Source organism: Lepidochelys kempii, chromosome 10, assembly GCF_965140265.1.
Source record: "Lepidochelys kempii isolate rLepKem1 chromosome 10, rLepKem1.hap2, whole genome shotgun sequence".
Lineage (NCBI taxonomy): Eukaryota > Metazoa > Chordata > Testudines > Cheloniidae > Lepidochelys > Lepidochelys kempii.
The window spans coordinates 85,031,038-85,052,077 of NC_133265.1; the positions used below are offsets into that span (position 1 = coordinate 85,031,038).

The 21,040-nt window shown below is 47.9% G+C and overlaps 1 protein-coding gene across 11 annotated transcripts in view; it reads left to right on the plus strand.

Moving 5' to 3' along the window:
- Positions 1 to 1,636: 1,636 nt before the first annotated feature.
- PPIP5K1 (diphosphoinositol pentakisphosphate kinase 1) overlaps positions 1,637 to 21,040 on the plus strand; it is a 143,591-nt gene continuing 124,187 nt past the window's right edge. For 6 of the 11 annotated variants that reach the window (XM_073304631.1, XM_073304633.1, XM_073304630.1 and 3 more), the window contains exons 1-8: positions 1,637 to 1,687; positions 6,781 to 7,469; positions 11,248 to 11,443; positions 11,518 to 11,608; positions 14,047 to 14,132; positions 14,627 to 14,781; positions 19,620 to 19,721; positions 20,075 to 20,236. In XM_073304631.1, the coding sequence (XP_073160732.1) occupies positions 7,323 to 7,469; positions 11,248 to 11,443; positions 11,518 to 11,608; positions 14,047 to 14,132; positions 14,627 to 14,781; positions 19,620 to 19,721; positions 20,075 to 20,236 (939 nt within the window). In that variant the 5' untranslated portion in view covers positions 1,637 to 1,687; positions 6,781 to 7,322. Of the gene's footprint in view, positions 1,688 to 1,707; positions 1,728 to 6,780; positions 7,470 to 11,247; positions 11,444 to 11,517; positions 11,609 to 14,046; positions 14,133 to 14,626; positions 14,782 to 19,619; positions 19,722 to 20,074; positions 20,237 to 21,040 lie in introns of those variants that run through there. The other 5 variants (XM_073304629.1, XM_073304636.1, XM_073304638.1 and 2 more) reach the window with 5 other exon arrangements.

Genomic DNA, 21,040 nt, shown 5'->3' on the forward strand with positions numbered 1-21,040 from the left:
ATCACCACAAAAGATTTTTTTCTCCTGCTGATAATAGCTCACCTTAATCGATTGGTCTCACTACGAGTTCGTATGGCAGCCTCCATTTTTTCATGTTCTCTGTATCTATCTATATCTATCTATCTCTTCCCACTGTATTTTCCACTGCATGCATCTGATGAAGTGAGCTATAGCCCACGAAAGCTTATGCTCAAATAAATTGGTTAGTCTCTAAGGCGCCACAAATCCTCCTCGTTCTTTACACAGAAAATAGGCTCTGCTGGCCTGGCTAAACAAGGGAAAGCACACTTTCTAGGTAGCCTCATCTGATTACAACTTTAAAACAAACCCACCCACATATATATTTGCATTCAATAGAAAAGGATGCATGGTCTTACATCAGGAAAATAACACTAAGAAAAGTTTGGTATGACAAACTTTGCCCTTGTAATACATTTGTTAAGATAAAGGCAGTAGCCGCTTCAGAATGTTCACACACACACATGTTATTTGAATGCAATTATATTTTTTCTTTTTTAGAATAAATGTATACTAATGTTACCAATCGCATGATGTCAGTGCTTGTTTTTATGGTTAGATATCAGCCTGTTGCTAGATACCTTGTGACTAGAATCAGCTATTTGGAGACAGAGGGATTGTCACTTCTGCTCACAGTTAGCTCTACATCTGTGAAAGGTTGCTTGCTGTGTGTAGCCCCGCAATTGGTTGGAATCTATTTCAGTCCTGCTGTGTACAGTATAAGCTGCAGCGTACTAAGATACTCTAACAACTCAGGACCACACTTTTAAGATAGGTGCTAAAGGAAAACAGCTCAACATTAGGGGTCATTTTTTCCCCCAGTCAGGGGTACAGTGTTTTGTACCCTCATCACTCCACTTGACACAATTTTCTTCTGTCCACCCAGGAGGTGGCCCCCGCCCCAGGAGAGGCATGGGGGGGGGTCCTGAGGCACCCCCGCCCCAGGAGAGGCATGGGGGGGGGTCCTGAGGCGCCCCCGCCCCAGGAGAGGCATGGGGGGGGGTCCTGAGGCGCCCCCGCCCCAGGAGAGGCATGGGGGGGGGTCCTGAGGCGCCCCCGCCCCAGGAGAGGCATGGGGGGGGGTCCTGAGGCGCCCCCGCCCCAGGAGAGGCATGGGGGGGGGTCCTGAGGCGCCCCCGCCCCAGGAGAGGCATGGGGGGGGTCCTGAGGCGCCCCCGCCCCAGGAGAGGCATGGGGGGGGGTCCTGAGGCGCCCCCGCCCCAGGAGAGGCATGGGGGGGGTCCTGAGGCGCCCCCGCCCCAGGAGAAGCATGGGGGGGGTCCTGAGGCGCCCCCGCCCCAGGAGAAGCATGGGGGGGGTCCTGAGGCGCCCCCGCCCCAGGAGAGGCATGGGGGGGGGTCCTGAGGCGCCCCCGCCCCAGGAGAGGCATGGGGGGGGTCCTGAGGCGCCCCCGCCCCAGGAGAGGCATGGGGGGTCTGAGGGTCCCTTTCTAGGCGAGGGACGGGGGGGCTCTGAGGCGGCGCGCCGGTCTCCTCACGGCTCCCTCCCGGCACTACCCGGTTCAGCCTCCACGGCTCTACGGGCCAACCAGCCTTACCCCCCCTTCATGCCCCGCCCCCGCCTCTGCTCATTGGCTGCATGTGACAGTAAGCACGCTGCGATTGGCTAGCCGTGGCTGGCAGGTTAGGTTGCGCCCGGAGGGTGGCAGGTGAGTGCGGGGAAATGGCTGCGCTCTGCGATTTAAACCAGTAATGGAGCGGTGTGCCGCGGGGCCGGCCGCGGGGTCGGGGGGAGCCGGGGGTCGGTCCCGGGGCGGCGGGGCCGGGCGGACGGGTCGCTCGGTCCCGGGCCGCCGGGGGGAGCCGGGGGTCGGTCGGTCGGTCGGTCGGTCCCGGGGGGGGCCCGAGGCGGCGGGCTCGGGCTCGGGCTCGGGGACGGGGACGGGGCTGGGGTCGGTCCCGGTCCCGGGGCGGGGGTCCTGGGCCATCGCTGCTGCGCGTGGAGCGAGGGCGCGGTTTTGGCGGGGCTGAGGGACTCTGCCTGGGGCCGGGGCGCGGTGTACCCGGGGCCCCAGCGAGCTCGCAGGCCCCGGCATGCGGGTCGGAGTTGTCCTCCACCTCAGTCAGAGGCTGGGGGAGCAGGTCACCCTGGCCTGCGCTGGCTGCGCCCCTGGGGGCCGGCCTCTGGCCACCTCTGCTCCCTTCACGCCTTTCCCCGCTCGCTGCCTCTGCATCTCACAGAGCTCTGGCCGGTTTGGGGAGCCAGGAGGTGTGAGCTCGGCGCCAGGCTCGTGGCTTCACAGCAGGGCACTCCCTATTCTCCGCAGCCCGGCAGTCGCTGCCTGGGTTGCTGCGAAGCCCTCGGGGATTCTTTGAGACTGGGGGGAGAGCTGATCCCCAACAGTCTTTCAGGGCTCTCCTCTGAAATAGCTGTCATTCACCCGCGGACTGGCCAGCTTTTGAAGGGTAACAGTGCCAAAGACTGCTATAATGGGCTTCCTCCGCTGTCAAAGTCTCTCAAGCATGAAATCAAATTAATAATACACAAGTTTAACAGAGGTTTGAAATTCCATTAAATGCACCACAACACTGCAAACTGCTCCAGTCCTGCTACTCTGGAATCTCTTTGTTAGGTCTGTATTAGACCCTCATGAGGCTAACTTAAAATAGTAGGAGAATTGGGCTCTTACTGCAAAGGGTGACACTAGTGGACAGTCCAGAACATATGGTAACTTGAGCCCATCCCTTTCAATCTGTAGGCCCTCTTACGTTTTCCTGTTCAAATCTTTGAGTGGGCTAAGACTTATGAGGGGTTTGTGTGGAGAGAGCCCTTGTTCAAATTTCTAATTGTGGACTTGCTTAGTGTTCAGTGGTTTGGAGTGCATCACAGAGTGGCAGAAGAGTCAGCCTAACCAAGGTTCAGGCAAACCCAGGTGGTGGTGTGAAGCTGAAGGAGAAATACTTTGCATTTATTTTGGAAGTAGCAATGACCTTCCTTGACGGGTTTTGAGAGGTCAGGTGTGTCCAGGGTCTTCCCCCTGAAGCGATGTCCTTTTTGAAGCACTGTGTGCTGTTGTCCTTGCTGAGAAGATCAGTAAGGTTAGAAACCAAGCCTTACCCTATGCCATGGCCTGCGTCCTACACAGTATGGTTGTGGTGAAGGAAGGGGCCCTTCCCTCCACTTTGGGTGGCAGGGAGCAGCGGTTTGGGGCCCCTTTAGCACCCTGGAAACAACAGTGGAGCTCCACTCCTGTTGGGAAGGACAGCAGTGGCGGGAGGGACAGCAGTGGCAGCAGGGGTCCTCTCCTGCCTTGGCAAAGAGGAAGGAGTGGCAATAAGGGGTGGTGTTTACCCTAGCAGTGAGGGTGTGTCTGTCTGAGGAGAGCAGTGTGTCTAGCCACTTCTTCCCCTTCCACATGGATCTTCTCTAGTCTAGGATTTAAAGTTGTGATATTAACATGTTGGGTAACATTACACTCTTAAATCCTAGTCTAGACAAGGCCACGCAGTTCTCTGCTAGTGGTGTTGGTGGGGCCCCCAAAGCTTTGGGTCATGGAGTTCACTACACCATTGAATTGCGTGCAGCAGTTCACCTCCTGAGCTAATATAGACTCTGCAGATTCTAGCAGACATCACTGCATCTGATACTCATTTCACCTCTTTTAGGTTTGTCCTCACAAATGAGGGCTAGAAACTCATTTTTAAATGAAAGCTGAACTGCTGAAGGTATCCTATGACTTCAGGCCTATAATATATGCCTTAAGATGGCTTTGGTTAGAGCGACATTCTTGGACCAAACAAAAATATCAAGTTGAGAGAGCATAAATGCATCTGCTGCCTTGGCTGAGTTGGATTGTGTCTCACGCTGGGGCATGCTGGTGATCTTTCATGGGGAGAGTGGCTTAGAACCGTAACCTGCAAATGGGGCCCTTATCAATGAACCAATTATCAATGCTTCCTTATGGCCTAGTGTGGATAAGGCACTACCCTTGGAGTCAAGAGACCTGGATTCAATTGCCAGCTCAGTCAGACGTCCTGTGCGACTCTGGATAAGTCGTTTGCTCTGTCCTGTGTTACAGGACTGTTGTGAAGATCAAGTCTTCTAATGATTGAGAGGCTTAGATGCTGTGGTAGTGAGGGCTATGTAAACACCAAGACAGGAATGCTGCAGGGTGTGTGGTCCCATACAGAGACTGTTCCTGTCCTGGAGATTTTATGATCGAGAATACTAAGGTGGATTTGATTTAAATCAAATTGATTTTAATCATGATTTAAATCACTAGTCACGAAGACTCGATTTAATCATGGATTTCTACATAAAAGTGCATTCTTGTTGGTTGTTATAACCTTAATACATATTCTTCACAACTCAGTGATAGATGAGACCCAAAGTGGGTCTCTTACGGCCTGCTGCAATTATAGGTTTTCCCTTCTAGTGAGAGAATGGTATGGTAGATCTCAAATCAACGAAGGCTACACTCAGAAAGACCTCAAGACTTCTGGAATATGCTGCTCAAACAATTTCATTTTTGTTTCCACTGCCTGTCCCTCCCTTCTCACATTTATCTCCAGACGTCTTCTCCTTGTCCAGATCTATTCCGCCCCCAACAATCTTCTATTCATTGAACTTTTTGAAACTTTGCACTTTTAGAGAGAGGTAAGGGATTGACTCTGTGTACACAAATTTGCAGAGGGACAATAGGGTTGAGGTCTGTTATTTCTCACCTCTATATAATTGTTTGTTTATTTATTTAAAAACTGTCTTTGCTGTTAACAAGCATGTTATCTCTGTTGAGAACTGCAAAACTAAGCATCTCTGATGGTATCTTCTAGACGGTAGCACCGAGTCCCATTGGGTAGATAGAACGATTAACCTAAATAATCTATACAGAAGCCCCTGGAACCCCATAAAATTGGGTCTCTAATCCATGAACTATTAGAATTTATTTACAAAACTTTTTTTAAACATTACATGACTATATTGTCTCATACTATAGAATTAGAATTTATAATCCCTATTCCATGATGAGATATCTTTGAGCTATCATGTATCTTAATTAAAACTATCTTTAGATAGGTTTTTTTCCTCAAAAAACATTTTATTAAAAAATACGATTTAAATTAAAAAAAATCTGTTTTTTTTTAAAATCCATTAATTTTTATCCACCCTGGAGAAGACACACGTTGACAAAGTGTTGGCAATGGCTATATAATACAAAAGCAATTGCATATGGTGCGCCAAGGTTCCACCTCTGCTAGAGAAAAGGATGAAATTATCAGAGTGTGTAGATCATGATGATGTAAGTTTTATCTAAATTAAGTGCAGTGCATTCCCTTAAAAAATGTCTCTCTCCTATACTTCCTACAACTTCATTGTCACTGGTGGAGTATCAGAGAGAGTGCTAATATCCACAGGGCATCATCAGTTTGTCACTGATACTACTCAGAGCAGGTCTAGATGACATGGTGGTAAAACAGCCAGTGGCTGCCTGGGCTCTGCTGGTGCGCCTACTGTAGCTACCATTGTTGGAGCTGGGCTGGTGGTGTTAATGCAATGATGAGAGTTTTAGAGGTTGGAGTGGGGTAAGGTGACATGGAGGCCTGGAGACAGAGGCGGCTGCATATAACAGCATGGTGGCATGCTCTCTGGGGTTTTGTCTGGCCATAGCATAGCAATAGTTATCCACCTAGAGGAGAGCCAACCTGCTGCTGCTGCTGGCTGCTGCTTGCTTTTCTCAGTCTTTGTTTCCCTTGACCTTAGTGCAGCATTCAACATGGTGGCCCACTCTCTTCTCTCAAACTCGGCTTTCTGTTGTGCTTCTGGGGTCCCTTCCAACCCTGATATTCTATGATTCTATGATTCTGTTCCTGCCTCTCTCCCCTCTGTCTCCATAATTATAGTTCCTGTGCACCAAAATCCTTCCTTTATGGAATCCTACTAGGTTAAATTCTTGGGCCTTTGCATTCTGTCTACCTGCTCCCTCTCTGTCATCACTTTATAATTCTAAAGAATACCTACTGCTTATACTCAACTGTACCAATCTTCCAGCAGCTTTAATAATTCCACACGCTGGGGCGTCTTGGCCTGGTAAAATTATGGTTTCATCTCTTGCGAGCTAAATGTCTGAGCCAATAGTAACTTTCCTAAGTAAGAGAAACCTCCTCAAGTACAAGTCCATCTCCTCTATCACCCATTTGCATTCACTACAAATTATAACAAACCAAATTAAGCTATATGGGTGTAAAGCACTCTTCTACTGATCTGAGTCTCCACGCAGGAAGGCTGCACTGAATTAATTAAATTGATTTTGGTTGCTGTGATTTCTCTGTGAAACCTGGGTCTCCTAGATAGGAATCTGCAGAATTGGAGAGTAGTTGAGTTGTTTCCTGGCCATGGCCCATTTAATGTGTGTGGAAGGCTTGTGGCACCATGAAACTACTTTTAAAGCCGTGGTCCAAGATTGCAGCCAGACAGAATGGATGAAAATAACAATTATTTAAAGAACAGACATGTTGGATTTAAAACTATTTTTAATTGAACTTTTTAAAAAATGTGTGTTTAAACTCTAATGTATGGAAAAACTATGCCTGCCTGGGGAGTGCATACAAAGGGGTGCCTATTTTTTTGTCAATTGAGCCCTAAGTGACCTACTTATGATTTAGATCTTAAGAAATCCTGACTTCCGGTCACGTGCTCTAAATATTGCTTCCCATTCTCCATGGAGTGTCCTGAAATTCTGCTACCCCCACCATACTAACTTAAGTGCCTTGTGTGATTTGTCTTTTTGGTTTTTTTTTGTAGGCCTTCCTGACCGGCGAAGGGATTGAAGCTTGGGGGTTGGGAAGCAGTCTTCATTCTCTCCTTCGCTCCCCCACCACCCTCTTGAGTATCAGCTGGTGTTCTCAAGGATGGGAGATTGATGTAGTCAGCAGTCTGGAATGTACAGCATTGTAAGGGCTAAGTTTCATCACGTCCAACTCATTAACTTTAGCAATGACACCATTCCCCTCCCAGCTAGTGCAGATGGATTAATTGCACATTGGAGGTGCCTGTTTGAAATGGCACTGGATGCTGGGCTCCCCCAGCCTGCTCTCAGGGCACCTTCCAATATCACTGGCTTCTGCCCCCACCCAGCCTAAAGTCTTCTTCCTCCAGCCCCAGGCACCTTCCACCAGTACTGCTATTACATTCCTGGGTTCATTCACACAGCACTAGTCCGGCCCCACCCACCCTAGGCTCTCTTCAGTGGCATCAGCCCTGGCTTGCTCCCCATTGTGGGTTCTTTTTTATCCTGGTTTGTACATGATGATTCCAGAGCGGGATGGTCGGCCACCCAGGCTGTAATGTCGTCCCTGACGACCTCCCATGAGGGCGAGAGCACCACTCCCAGGTTTTTTGTTGGTACCAGAGATGATGAGACAGATTTTCTGGGATCAAACATGAAGACAGACGAGATTGATTTCTTTGAGGACAATGAGGAGTCAGAGTCGGTAAGTAGGTCCTGGTGCTATGGAGTGGGGTGCTTGTGTGTGTCCCATGTCCAGCTTTCTTCTCGGTTGCTTAGTTTTTACATGTGTGGTTACTTTTGAGGTTCCAGGCTGTCACAACCTGCAGGCCATACAAACCAGGCAGTGTGCATAGTAGTATGGAAATGTAATGTCCTAGATCCCCATCACTAAGGCTATGATTTTCTCACGGAGATCACGGAAGCCATGGAATCGGTGACTTCCTCTTCAGCTCCTGGGACCTGCAGGGTCTCCCTGGCAGGGGCCCTCCTGTAGCTCCTGGCTACAGCAAGGGAACCCCAGAGTTCCAGGCCACCTGCGATGGGGCCCCCAGAGCTCTGAGCTGTCCAGGGGTGGTGGGGGGAACCCGGAGCTGAGCCCCCCATTTTGTCACAGATATTTTTAGTAAAAGTTATGAACAGATCACAGGCTTCCATGAGTTTTTCTTTATTGCCCGTGACCTGTCCATGACTTTTACTAAAAATATCCGTGACAAAAATCTTAGCCTTACCCAACACCAAATGCAGCACAATTGCTCCACTGTTCTCAGCACCCAATGCTCGGGCAAATTCTAGGGTTTTTTCTTTCAGGTCCTTTAAATGGTGGTAGCAACAGGGTGGGCTTGGCTGCTTCGCCCTTATATTGGATCACAGATCATCTGTACCCTGATATTACAGGCTGCAGAAAAGAGTAATCTCCTTCTGCTAGTGACTGCTTCCTTTTGCCTCTGTTTGCAAACCCCCTGACTGGCCTCTCTCCCAACCCCCTTTGTAAGTGGGATTAATTCAGAGGCGCAGGCACTGCTGTACCTTTTCTTTCCTTTGGAGCTCTATTACCCCTTTATCATTCTTAGTTACTTGAAGAAATTCACCATGAATAATGCAGACAGACCGCACTGAAGTTACCACGTGACAGTGTTTTCTGTGTGGCACTGGCCAGGGGCCCTCTGGGGGGCTTTGCAGGACTTCCATCTGTAGCTTTATGGGTTCTGACCCTTTGGCCTTGGGTGTGTGATATGGGCTGAGCCTCCGAGGGTTAATGCAGACAAGTATTGTACCATAAATAGAAGGGGGAGCTGTGTTCACATGAAGTGTGGTGGTGGACTGGATGGGAATAAGCAGAATGTTTTCTTATGTGAAAATGATGAAGTAGCTCCCTAGAGAGTCCTCTGTTTCTCTTGCTGCTGGAGGGAGGGTGTTGAAACTGACAGGGTGTCAAGATGTTTTCTTGATAACTGGTTTAATAATGTGGTGGTTGGGGGCATGAGGGATTTGAATTCCTTTGTCTCTCCCCTTGCCATATTGTCCTGGATTGTAGTGTTCATGTCACTGCTTCATATTTGTCTGGGGCACATAAGAGCCTAGATGGAGGTTGCAGAGCATTTCCTATTGTAAATATTTCCTTAAACATGTTGGTGTGGGTCAGTGACCATTACAAGAAGAAGAGAAAAATTGTTCTCCTTAACCCCTGAAGATAGGACAAGAAGCAATGGACTTAAATTGCAGCAAGGGTGGTTTAGGTTGGACATTAGGAAAAACTTCCTACCTGTCAGGGTGGTTAAGTACTGGAATAAAGTGCCTAGGGAAGTTGTGGAATCTCCATCATTGGAGATTTTTAAGAGCAGGTTAGACAAACACCTGTCAAGGATATTCTAGATAATACTTAGTCCTTCCATGAGTGTGCAGGGAACTGGACTAGATGACCTCTCCAGGTCCCTTCCAGCCCTGCAATTCTATGATTCTATCTCTTCTTCTGGGGTATTTAGCTTATTGTCAAAATCCTTCTAAACTAATAAGATGATGTGACGTTATTGACATAACCTGGGACCGTATAGCTCATGGGCCATCAAGCAGGCTAAGCAGAGCTGACACCAACTTGTCTGGGGTGTCCCCAGAAGCATAGCATAAGTTTGAAGTACAGAGCCAATATTCATACCTTCAACTATAAAAATGGTACACATATACAGATAGCATAATCATAACCAGCAAACCATAACCTTGTTTTAGATACCTCATCTGACTCTCTTTATATAAGATTTGGTGCAACAACAGGACCTTGATTGCAAGAATGATCTATATGTTCCCAGGTTATGTCAATAACGTCACAGATGGTTTGTCTGAAGATCCCATTTGTGCAGGATTCTGACTCCCGGGTCTAAGCTTTTTATTAAGAGACCAGTAGAACTCCTCTGACTCTTAATGGTTTTTACCCTTGCGGCCAGTGGTAGTGGGAGTAGAGTGCTAGCCAAAGCCCCTTACTAAATGCTACTCCCACGTGTAGATGCTGACCTCTGAACGCTCCAGTCAGTCCCTACTCTTTCCTTGACTCTGTTGGCAAAGAAGCGCCCCGCAGGAGGCTGGTCTCATCATCTCTGCTCCTGTCCTTCTAAAAGCATACTGCCATGCCTCATCAGGTAGAAACATTGGCACAACAAGGGCCAAGCTATTTAAAAAACAGTCATTCTAGCAGCTGCACTGGCTGTGACTGCTGGAATCAGGTTTGCAGAGAATTCTCATTCTGACTCCTAGTTTTCATGCACTCTTAATCTGAAACATTTGCGTTTATCTGAATTCTCCTGTTTGTGGTGTCTTGTCATAGGGGACTTTAATAAAAAAAAAAAAAAAAAAAGAAAGAAAAGGGATGGGGGGGTGTTTGCACAAATTTTCTTGAGTTCTTTTGGTGTTACTGGTGGGGAATAGGGGAGGAAGTTACTCGCTGTTTTTAAGAATAAAAAAAATAATTATAAGCATTTTTGCAGATTCAGCCCATGAACTTTGTGGTAAAACTGCTTTTAAAGATGGCAATTTCTAACTGCAGAATGAGTGCTGTGTGGAAGAGAACATGTGCAAATTCTCATGCTTGTCCATGATCTGTGTTTGCTTGGCTGTGCATGTGCTTGTGTCACCAATGTGTATGTGTGCAAATCACTTTTCGCATGTGTATGCAAAGAGGAGATGTTAGAACCACATATTAGTTAAGTTATAACAAGTTATAAGCTTGCAGTGCTTTAGAGAGTGACTCTGATGCTAGTAAAAAGAAAAGGAGTACTTGTGGCACCTTAGAGACTAACCAATTTATTTGAGCATGAGCTTTCATGAGCTACAGCTCACTTCATCGGATGCATGCCGTGGAAACTGTAGCAGACTTTATATATACACAGAGAATATGAAAAAATACCTCCTCCCACCCCACTGTCCAGCTGGTAATAGCTTATCTAAAGTGATCACCAGGTGGGCCATTTCCAGCACTGGAAATGTGCTGGAAATGGCCCACCTGGTGATCACTTTAGATAAGCTATTACCAGCTGGACAGTGGGGTGGGAGGAGGTATTTTTTCATATTCTCTGTGTATATATAAAGTCTGCTACAGTTTCCACGGCATGCATCCGATGAAGTGAGCTGTAGCTCACGAAAGCTCATGCTCAAATAAATTGGTTAGTCTCTAAGGTGCCACAAGTACTCCTTTTCTTTTTGCGAATACAGACTAACACGGCTGTTACTCTGAAATCTGATGCTAGTGTAGATGTTCAGAGATAGGAGGGAGAATCTTCCGTGTGCTGGAGAATCGGTGTTTTAAGATGCTTTTAATAGTTTTCACCTGCTGAATCCTGTGTCGTGGGTGGGATCTAAAGAGAGAATGAAGCATGTGTGTGGGTTGGGGAAAGCCCCATGTCTGTTCACAATTGCTGCCTCTCTATGCCATTTGCAATTTGAATTCACTGAGCAAACTGGCTCAATAATAAGCTTCCTGCTTCTCCCCTCAGCCTCCAGAACGGCAGATTGTGGTCGGAATCTGTGCCATGACCAAAAAGTCCAAGTCAAAGCCCATGACCCAGATCCTGGAACGTCTGTGCAAGTTTGAGTACATCACAGTGGTGATCATGGGAGAAGATGTCATTCTGAACGAGCCAGTGGAGAACTGGCCTCCTTGCGACTGCCTCATTTCCTTCCACTCTAAAGGTCTGTGGCAGCCCCTGACCCACAGGCCTGGCAGCAGGGAACTTGCATTAATAGCACCTTTTGCTGTTTTTCAGGATTCCCTCTGGATAAGGCAGTTGCTTACGCCAAGTTGTGCAATCCGTTTCTGATTAATGACCTTGATATGCAGTATTACATCCAGGACAGGTAGGGGTTCAGTGCCTGGAGAATCTCCTTCCTTCCCCTGCGGGTGAACTGCCTGGCTGACTCTGGTCTCCCTGAGTGCTATACAAATGCTGCTGCTGCTTCACCTTCCCTGTGCTAGTGGGTAGAAGGGATGGAGGAGGGGCCTTGGTTGCCTCTATTTAGCAGGTTTTTGGGACATGATCTCCTCATAACTTCCAGGTGGGATGATGTAAGGGGAAGGAATGGACTTACTCGGATGGAAGCAGGTGTATTTTGATATTTCCTGATTAGTACAGAGTGTGGGAAGGGCAGAGTGAAGTAGGGCAAGGGAGTGAGCTCACAGAATGAGAGATTAGTAAGGACAGGTCAGATCCTGGGGTAGGGAAGCAGGGAGTGGCAGCAGCAAGGGCAGGTGAGATTCTGGGGATGAGGTGGGAACAGCCAGCATTTTTGTAGCTATGTGCTAAAAGGTTAGACTCCTGGAGACCTAGCACTTACTTAGGGGGTCTAGCACTTGCAGCTCCCAGGAACACCAGCTGATTTGTGGGTGCCCAGCGCCTAACAAATTCAGGCTGTATATCTAAATATGGGTTTAGAAGTCAGAGTAGGCAGCAAGGTTTGAAAACTTTGGCCTTGGATGTTTAGGGCTAGAGTGTCACACCCAGCCCTCCCCTTCAAATTTGCATTCCCAAAACGCTCCCCTGGAGTTGTGTGACTGGCATGCCCTCAAACTCTGATTGGCAGATGCAAAGAAGGTAGTTATTGGTGTGAAAACTATAGCTTCCCCATTTGGGACCCGTGAGTGTGAGAACTCTGCTGCTGTTAGGTGTCCCTGACCAGGGTGGAGGTTTCTTGTGGTATGGTCTCTACCACGCTTACTTGTTGCTGTCCAGTGCTGGAGGGTGTCGAAAGTGGTGCTCTGCTGTGCCTAGGTGTCCAGGTTGGGTGGGTGCAGGTGAGTAGGATGGGCACCCAGCTACCATTAGATTGTGACAAAGTGGGAATATTTTGTAATATTTTTGAGGCCTGTTTGTGCCTCAGTTTCCCCTATATGCTACATTGTTACCCAGTGGGGTGGAAAAGGACTGTTTGCTCTCAGGGCATGCTGAGTGACATAGGTGAGGGTGTTGCCCCGCTGTCTGGGTCTTAGTCTCCATATCAGTGGAGCATCTGAGAAGCCACTTGCAAATCCAGTTGCCAGAACATTGACACCTACCAAGCAATGACCTACAGGGGTATGGACTTCCCCACCTCTACTTAGGGAAGCTGAACAACAACCCCCAGCTTGAGATCAAAGGACAGGAGAGGCATGAGGTGGGGGATAAGAGCTGGCAGCTGGAAGGAGTTGGGGCTCTCACCTGGTCTGATGCAGGAAATCAGACAGCAAGACAGACAGAGCTTGAACCAAGGGGTTCACTGCAGCATGGCTGGGCTTAGGCTGGCCAGAATGGACTGTGCTTTAACCTTCAGTTCTCTATACTACCCTAAAGCCTCCCTAAGCTGTGTTCCAATTGATTAATAAACCTGACTGTTTTCACAAAGTTGTGAGTGTCACTACAAACGCTGGGTGAGGTGCATTAATTCCCTAAGAGTGTACAAGTCTCCATCAGGAGTCTGAGTTGGACTTGCTGCATGGTGCTTACGGTGGGAAGCAGGGGGGCTGCAGGCTCAGAGGTACAGTCTAAGGAGATGGGGAAGCTGCGTGGCTTACCCTGGAGGAAGAGTGAAACCCCCTAGGAGATCTGGCACACTGAAGGCATTCCTCCAAGAGACCGGGAGCCATAGCACTAGTCCTGTGGATCCATGACATGGGTATCCTAGTTCAGGGTGGGCAATGCTTTGCTGCTCACAGGCATTCCAATCAGGGATGGGAGGTAGACTTCTCTGGGCAGGTGCATGCAGGTGCTTTGCCTCCCTTAGTGTCATGACTGGGGCTTAGGCAGTCAGGCGCAGTGGTCACGCAATGTGGCATTCTTAGTGGTTAGAATAGTGGCTGTTAGAGGCCAGGAACAGCTCCGACAGTCAGGAACCTGGGGTCAGAGCTGGGGTCAGGGATCCCAAGAGCAAGCCGAGAGGCAGGTCCATTGCTACAGCTGGCAAGGGAGTCCACCTTGCTGCATAGGCATTCCTGGAACTCCTCTTGGGCTTCAGTGGGATGGCTGGACCAGTAAGGGACCACAAGGAAATCTCTTGGTCTGGGCTTTCAAGGTGTAACTTCCTGTCGTGTCTGTCTATGTGGTGATGCCTGTGGTCCTTCCATGGCTCCCGGGTGGTGGCATGAGGGTGCCAGCCATCCTGCAGACCTGGGTTCTAGTCCCATCCACGTTGAACCTCAAACCTAGACCTTGTTGCATTCACTCTACTTAGTGATAAATCTTCAAGTTTTGTGTCGAGGTCACAGCTATGACCTTTCCGCCTATTGTGTTGGCTGCCACTGACTTCTTGCCCTGTCCCTGCAGGCGAGAAGTGTACCGGATCCTGCAGGAAGAGGGCATAGACTTGCCCCGCTATGCTGTGCTTAATCGAGATCCTGACAAGCCGGATGGTGAGTGTACCCAGGGGGCAGTGGGAGTGACAGATGGCAAGTTCATCTCCCCAGAGAGCTCCGCTTTAGGTGGCTCGGCCTCAGAAGAGTCTGGGAATAGAGCTCGGGTACATAGGGATGCTGATGCTTCTCAACCTCCATTTACAAACAAACTGGTGTGCCTGGCTCCCCTGTGTGCCCTTGGTTACTAAGGCCTCAGAGGGCCAGCCTGATGCTATTCCCAAGTATCCTGTGCAGCACACCCCAAATGCCTGGGCAGTGTGGCTGTGATCAGAGCTGACTCCACCAGAGGAGTGCTTCCAAGGATGGTGCTAAAAGGGACTTGCTGTTAAAGATCAGACCTTGGTGGCAAGCCTGAACAGACATGATTCGCAGTCTATGCTGCTGACCCTGACGTGGGATAGAGGAGTGAGGTGGGGAGGAAGTGGTGAGCTGGATCCTCTGAAGCAGGCTTCCCCTCTTCCTGACCTGCTCCTGCTGTGCTTTGTCTGCAGAGTGCAACCTAGTGGAGGGAGAGGACCAAGTGGAGGTGAATGGAGCCGTTTTCCCAAAGCCGTTTGTAGAGAAGCCAGTCAGTGCGGAGGATCACAATGTTTATATTTACTACCCAACTTCGGCAGGTGGGGGCAGCCAGAGGCTCTTCCGGAAGGTGAGGGGAACTCCAGTTGCCACTGGCCATTGGCTGTGGGGTAGACACTACAGAGCATGCCTGTTGGCAGATAGATAGAACTCCCATGTGCCTCGAGGCCAGAGATGCACCACTGGAAGGAGAGTCCTTGGGTCTGGGAAAGGCTTGTGGGGCCTCCTGGAGGGAGTGGTGGGGGAATCTGGTTTCAAGCTGACTGAGATTTTGTTGCTTGTTAAATGCAAACACCTATTAATGCCATGTTAAGAATGTGGTGTTAAATCACAGTGAGTCAGGAATTGCTGAAGAAACGGTTCCAGCAGCAGTGCCTGGCTTATGTGCTCAATCACACCACACACACTAATAGAATAGCCCCAAAAAGCCTAGTAGATTTAAAAAAAAAAAAAAATTGCTCAAGTGCTCATCCCATCAGCATGATCACTAGAGGTCATGGGTAGTACAAGCAAATGCAGTTTTCATTCAGATGCCTTAGCCCCTGACTTCATGCTGGGTGTATCTACGCTACAGAATTAACTCCAGTAGTCTCCCCTTGAATGACTTCCTTGGAGGTTAACCTGCCACAAGGGAGAGTGTCCACCCTACAGAATAGCAGCTGAGTGCGCGTGGATCCATGCTGGAGCTCTGCTCACCTGTGTGGCAGTGCTAGGACTTCCGGAGGCACATCTAACAGTTCCCTACCCTGCACACCACCAATCGCTCTGTGAAGACTGCGTCTCACCCTGGTGCGCGCTCTGCTCTCCGTGTCTGGTGTCACTCTCGAGGCTTTATTTGTCTGTTTTTATCCCTTCCCCCATGCTTTGTCTGTTTTTGTTTAGCTTGTACGTTCTTTAGGGCGGGGAGCAGCTTTTCCTCCGGGTTTTGAATATGCCTAGCACAATCCAAATGCTAAATTGTCAAACAAAGACTATTTAGTGACCGTTAAGGTTGCATCAGAATATGCTCCACCCACCCACCCAAAACCTTCACAACATGTTTCTTGACTTTAGCAAAGCTTTTGACACGGTCTCCCACAGTATTCTTGTCAGCAAGTTAAGGAAGTATGGGCTGGATGAATGCACTATAAGGTGGGTAGAAAGCTGGCTAGATTGTCGGGCTCAACGGGTAGTGATCAATGGCTCCATATCTAGTTGGCAGCCGGTATCAAGTGGAGTACCCCAAGGGTCGGTCCTGGGGCCGGTTTTGTTCAATATCTTCATAAATGATCTGGAGGATGGTGTGGATTTCACTCTCAGCAAATTTGCGGATGATACTAAACTGGGAGGAGTGGTAGATACGCTGGAGGGCAGGGATAGGATACAGAAAGACCTAGACAAATTGGAGGATTGGGCCAAAAGAAATCTGATGAGGTTCAGTAAGGATAAGTGCAGGGTCCTGCACTTAGGACGGAAGAACCCAATGCACAGCTACAGACTAGGGACCAAATGGCTAGGCAGCAGTTCTGCGGAAAAGGACCTAGGGGTGACAGTGGACGAGAAGCTGGATATGAGTCAGCAGTGTGCCCTTGTTGCCAAGAAGGCCAATGTCATTTTGGGATGTATAAGTAGGGGCATAGCGAGCAGATCGAGGGACGTGATCGTTCCCCTCTATTCGACATTGGTGAGGCCTCATCTGGAGTACTGTGTCCAGTTTTGGGCCCCACACTTCAAGAAGGATGTGGATAAATTGGAGAGAGTCCAGCGAAGGGCAACGAAAATTATTAGGGGACTGGAACACATGAGTTATGAGGAGAGGCTGAGGGAGCTGGGATTGTTTAGCCTGCAGAAGAGAAGAATGAGGGGGGATTTGAATGCTGCTTTCAACTACCTGAAAGGGGGTTCCAAAGAGGATGGCTCTAGACTGTTCTCAATGGTAGCAGATGACAGAACGAGGAGTAATGGTTTCAAGTTGCAGTGGGGGAGGTTTAGATTGGATATTAGGAAAAACTTTTTCACTAAGAGGGTGGTGAAACACTGGAATGCGTTACCTAGGGAGGTGGTAGAATCTCCTTCCTTAGAGGTTTTTAAGGTCAGGCTTGACAAAGCCCTGGCTGGGATGATTTAACTGGGAATTGGTCCTGCTTTGAGCAGGGGGTTGGACTAGATGACCTTCTGGGGTCCCTTCCAACCCTGATATTCTATGATTCTATGATTCTATGAAATAGGCTGGGGGAAAGACCTGTGCATTTTTTCCACCTTTATATTGCCTACAGTGCTGTTAACACTGCACTCCATATGGCTTTCACTTCTTTTCCTGTAGACACACAACACAAATGCGGACACCAGCGTATGAGACTTGCACTATAATTCATTTACTTCTGTATCAACTTATATCAATAGATCTCCACATCTGACTCCCACATTCTATGCAGCAGGGAAGTTATTCTGCCTTAGCAATGTTGAGGGCACTGCTGAAATTTTGCATTAATGACTTCTTGTTTTTGTATTTCCCTGACTGACATCTAAGTTGGGGGTTTATTGTCCTAGTCAATGATATGGGTAGTGAACTGCATGGGAATTTAAACAGAGGATAGATGAGGTTAGGTTTGAACTTTTGGTCTCCTTTTTTTGCCCTCAGAAGTGAGTGGTGGTGTTCACATATGACAGATTTGCTGTCAAATTGGCAGGTTCGGCATAGCACACAAACTTTCAGTTATGGGTAAAAAGTTATAAAATGCTCTATAGACAAGCACGGCAATTGTATAGCTGGTATTTTGAGCAATCTGTGCATTAAGAGCAGCAATTTGGCTGGAGTGCCGTAGGTTTATTGCAGAAGGAGGTACAAAAAGGTGAGACACGTGAAAATGCAAAGAGGTGATTTTTGAGCTCTTGTTCTCTCTGTATTGAGTTATTTTTCTCAAACCACCAGGAAATTCAAATAGTGTCAATTTACATTTTGTGGATTGGTTTTTATCATATCAATACGATGTTTTAAAAAGTAAAGGTTTAAAGCTTCCTTTAAATTGAAAACTTCTGACTTAGCGTGAATTATGGAGTTAATACTAGCCCCTCCATAACTACAATATGTGGCAGCTGTTATCCAATAAGTTCTTTTAATGTGCTGGGGACAATGTCTTGTTTCAGAAGGTGGAGGAAGTAATTAGGGGACAGCCACTTTAGATTTGATTCTGACTGACCTAGAGGAATTGGAATTAGTTCTGATTGAAGGTTGAAGGCATTTTGGATAAAAGTGATCATGAAATGATAGATTTAATGGTTCAAAGGAAAGGAAGGAGTGAGAGCAGCAGAATAATGATGGATTTCAAAAATATAGAATTTACAGACTCAGAACTGGTAGATTTTCTTCTCATGGGACCTTACCTAAGGGGAAAAGTGGTTCAGGAGTGCTGAAGTTTCTCATAGATAATGTTAAAGGTGGAACAGCAAAAAGGAAACCTATAAAATGTGGAAACACGGACAAATTGCTAAGGAGAAGTATGAAAGAATAGCACAAGAATGTAGGGACCGAATTGGAAAGGCTACGGCACAAAATGCATTATGTACAGCATCAGGTTTCAGAGTAACAGCCGTGTTAGTCTGTATTCGCAAAAAGAAAAGGAGTACTTGTGGCACCTTAGAGACTAACCAATTTATTTGAGCATAAGCTTTTGTGAGCTACAGCTCACTTCAACAAGTACTCCTTTTCTTTTTATGTACAGCATGGGACATAAAAGGACATAAGAAGAAGAGGTTCTATAAATACATTAGGAGCAAGAGGAAAATAGAAGTGTAGGTCCACTATTTAGCAAGGAAGGAGACCTAATAACAGATGATGTCAGGAAGGCTGAGGTGTTTAATGTCTACCTTGCTTCAGGCTTCACTAAAAAGGTTAATTGTGACCAGATCCTTAGCACAATTAACATTTAACAACAAGGAGAAAGGAACACAAGCCAGAATAGGGAGAGAACAGGTTAAAGAATATTAAGGTAAATTAGATGTGTTCAAGTTGTCAGGGCCTGACCAAATTCATCCTCGGGTACTAAACGAACTAGTTGAAGTAATCTTGGAATTGTTAGCGATTATCTTCGAGAACTCATGGAGGATGGGTGAGGTGCCAGGGAACGGAAAAGGTCAAACACAGAATCTGCCTTTAAAAAGGGGAACAAAGAGGACATAGGGAATTATAGACCAGCCAACTTAACTAGATACCTGGAAAGATAATAAATTGGTTAGTCTCTAAGGTGCCACAAGTACTCCTTTTCTTTTTGGAAAGATACCGGAACATATGATTAAAACATCAATTTGTAAGCTCCTGGAGGATAACAGAGTAATAACAGTCCACATGAATTTATCAAGAACAAATCACACTAAACCAACCTAATTTCCAAACCCATCAGGGATTGTCTAGGTTTACTTGGCCCTGCCTCAGTGCTGCAGGCTGGATTAGATGACCTCTTGAGGTCCCTTACACCCTTGCATTTCTGTGATTCATACCCAGTTTCAAGGGTCCCATTCCATCCCTCTTTGCTGCAGCCTTTTGGATTAGGTTGTTCCCAAGGAAGTGCTATTGCTTACATTGCCAAGCTCTTGTGTGGCTGAATTTGAATTTATTTAAACTTCCCATTTAGCTCTTTGTTAGGCAGAGTCCAAACAGTGGAACACTTTATCATAAAAGAGGAGAGTTTGAAGGGAAAGTACTTTTCCCTGTGTGCTGCTAGGTGGCTTGCTGTGTGTTCGTGTGCGAGAGAGACTTATCCACAGTCAAGCAGACTGACAGACTAATAAGTGCAGTTAGGGTGCCTGGCCTGTGTGGTTCCTCACTCTTTTTCCCCCTGCAGCAGTGGATCCTGCATGAGCATATTTTAGCTCACACTGAACACCTCCCTTTTTACCTCCTCTGAGGTTCTCTTCATCTTTTGATTTCAGATCGGTAGCCGGAGCAGTGTTTACTCCCCTGAAAGCAGTGTACGGAAAACGGGCTCGTACATTTACGAGGAGTTCATGCCTACAGATGGCACTGATGTCAAGGTGAGGAGAAGGCTGGAGTGAAAGTGAGGGATGGCTGCCTCCTTGGCCAGACCTTGGGTAGCTGTGGTCTTAGTAGTCTAAGAACTCTGCTGAGAACTCTTTGGAGTGTTCCCTCCAGATAGTCAGTGACAGCACTGCCTGATCAGGGTGAGGATTTAATGCTTGTCTGCTTCAGACATTAAAGAGGAGAGTGTGTGGCACCAAACCCCCTTCCACTTCTCCATATGTCTGCAGCCCAGGTGTGTCCTGGTGGGTTCCAGTTAGTTTGTCTGTCTGCTCAGCTGTAACTTTTTGGAACCTGGCTAGATAATCCAGTGATACAGGCCACCTAGCTCACCTCTGTCTCTGCCCAGGTGTACACAGTTGGGCCGGATTATGCCCATGCGGAAGCCCGGAAGTCCCCTGCTCTGGACGGGAAAGTTGAACGGGACAGTGAGGGGAAAGAAATCCGCTATCCGGTCATGCTGACTGCCATGGAGAAGTTAGTTGCCAGGAAAGTCTGTGTTGCCTTTAAGGTTTGTGCATCTCCCATTCTGTAGGAGTAACGGACTGTTCCCTGAAACATCCTGTTTGTGCCCCAGGCATCCACTTATGCTACAGCCTGTCACCCCAGTGGCCCTGACACCCCTGTGGCCGAGGTCTGTAACCAGTCAGGAAAGCTGAGGGGACACGGGGGTGGGGGGCGAAGGGAGCGGCTCAGAAGTTTTCTGTGTGTTCTCAGCTACATGTGGGCTGAGAACATTTAGCCTGCTTGTGTTACATTGGTTGGTGTCACTCTCTAACTTGTGGCCTGCCATCTGCTACTCCCCTGGCCTGTCCCTTCCTTCACTACTCTTTCCCACTCTCATGTACATTTTGGTGGGTGTTTTCCACCACTTTTTCAGTGTCTGTTTTGCTGTTGGGCCTGTGTACATTAGATGCTTTGTGGCATTGCTACCCCCTGGTTTTGGTCCTGTGCCTGCATGTGGAACTGCTCCTTGCTTTTCTCAGGGGTTCAGCACCAGTGTGGTTGCACCATTTAGAGCCAGTCTTGAAAACCCCTTCCTCTGCACCATTAGAGTAATAATGTGGATAGGAGACCCAAGTATTGCAGCTGCACTGGTTCAGTTGTCTTTCTTGGTGCACGCATCCAGACATGTTCTTCAGCCATGGTCACTATTCCGATGCCATTATCACAGCAGCCACCGGCACTGTCCCCCCCACTTGGCCCCTTCAGACTACCACACGTGGTCCCCCCCACACATCTGGATTCGTGGAACTGTTGAGACCCACTGTGAAGCTGTTGGTTCCATACTCTGATTCTCTGCTGCTCTCTGGTT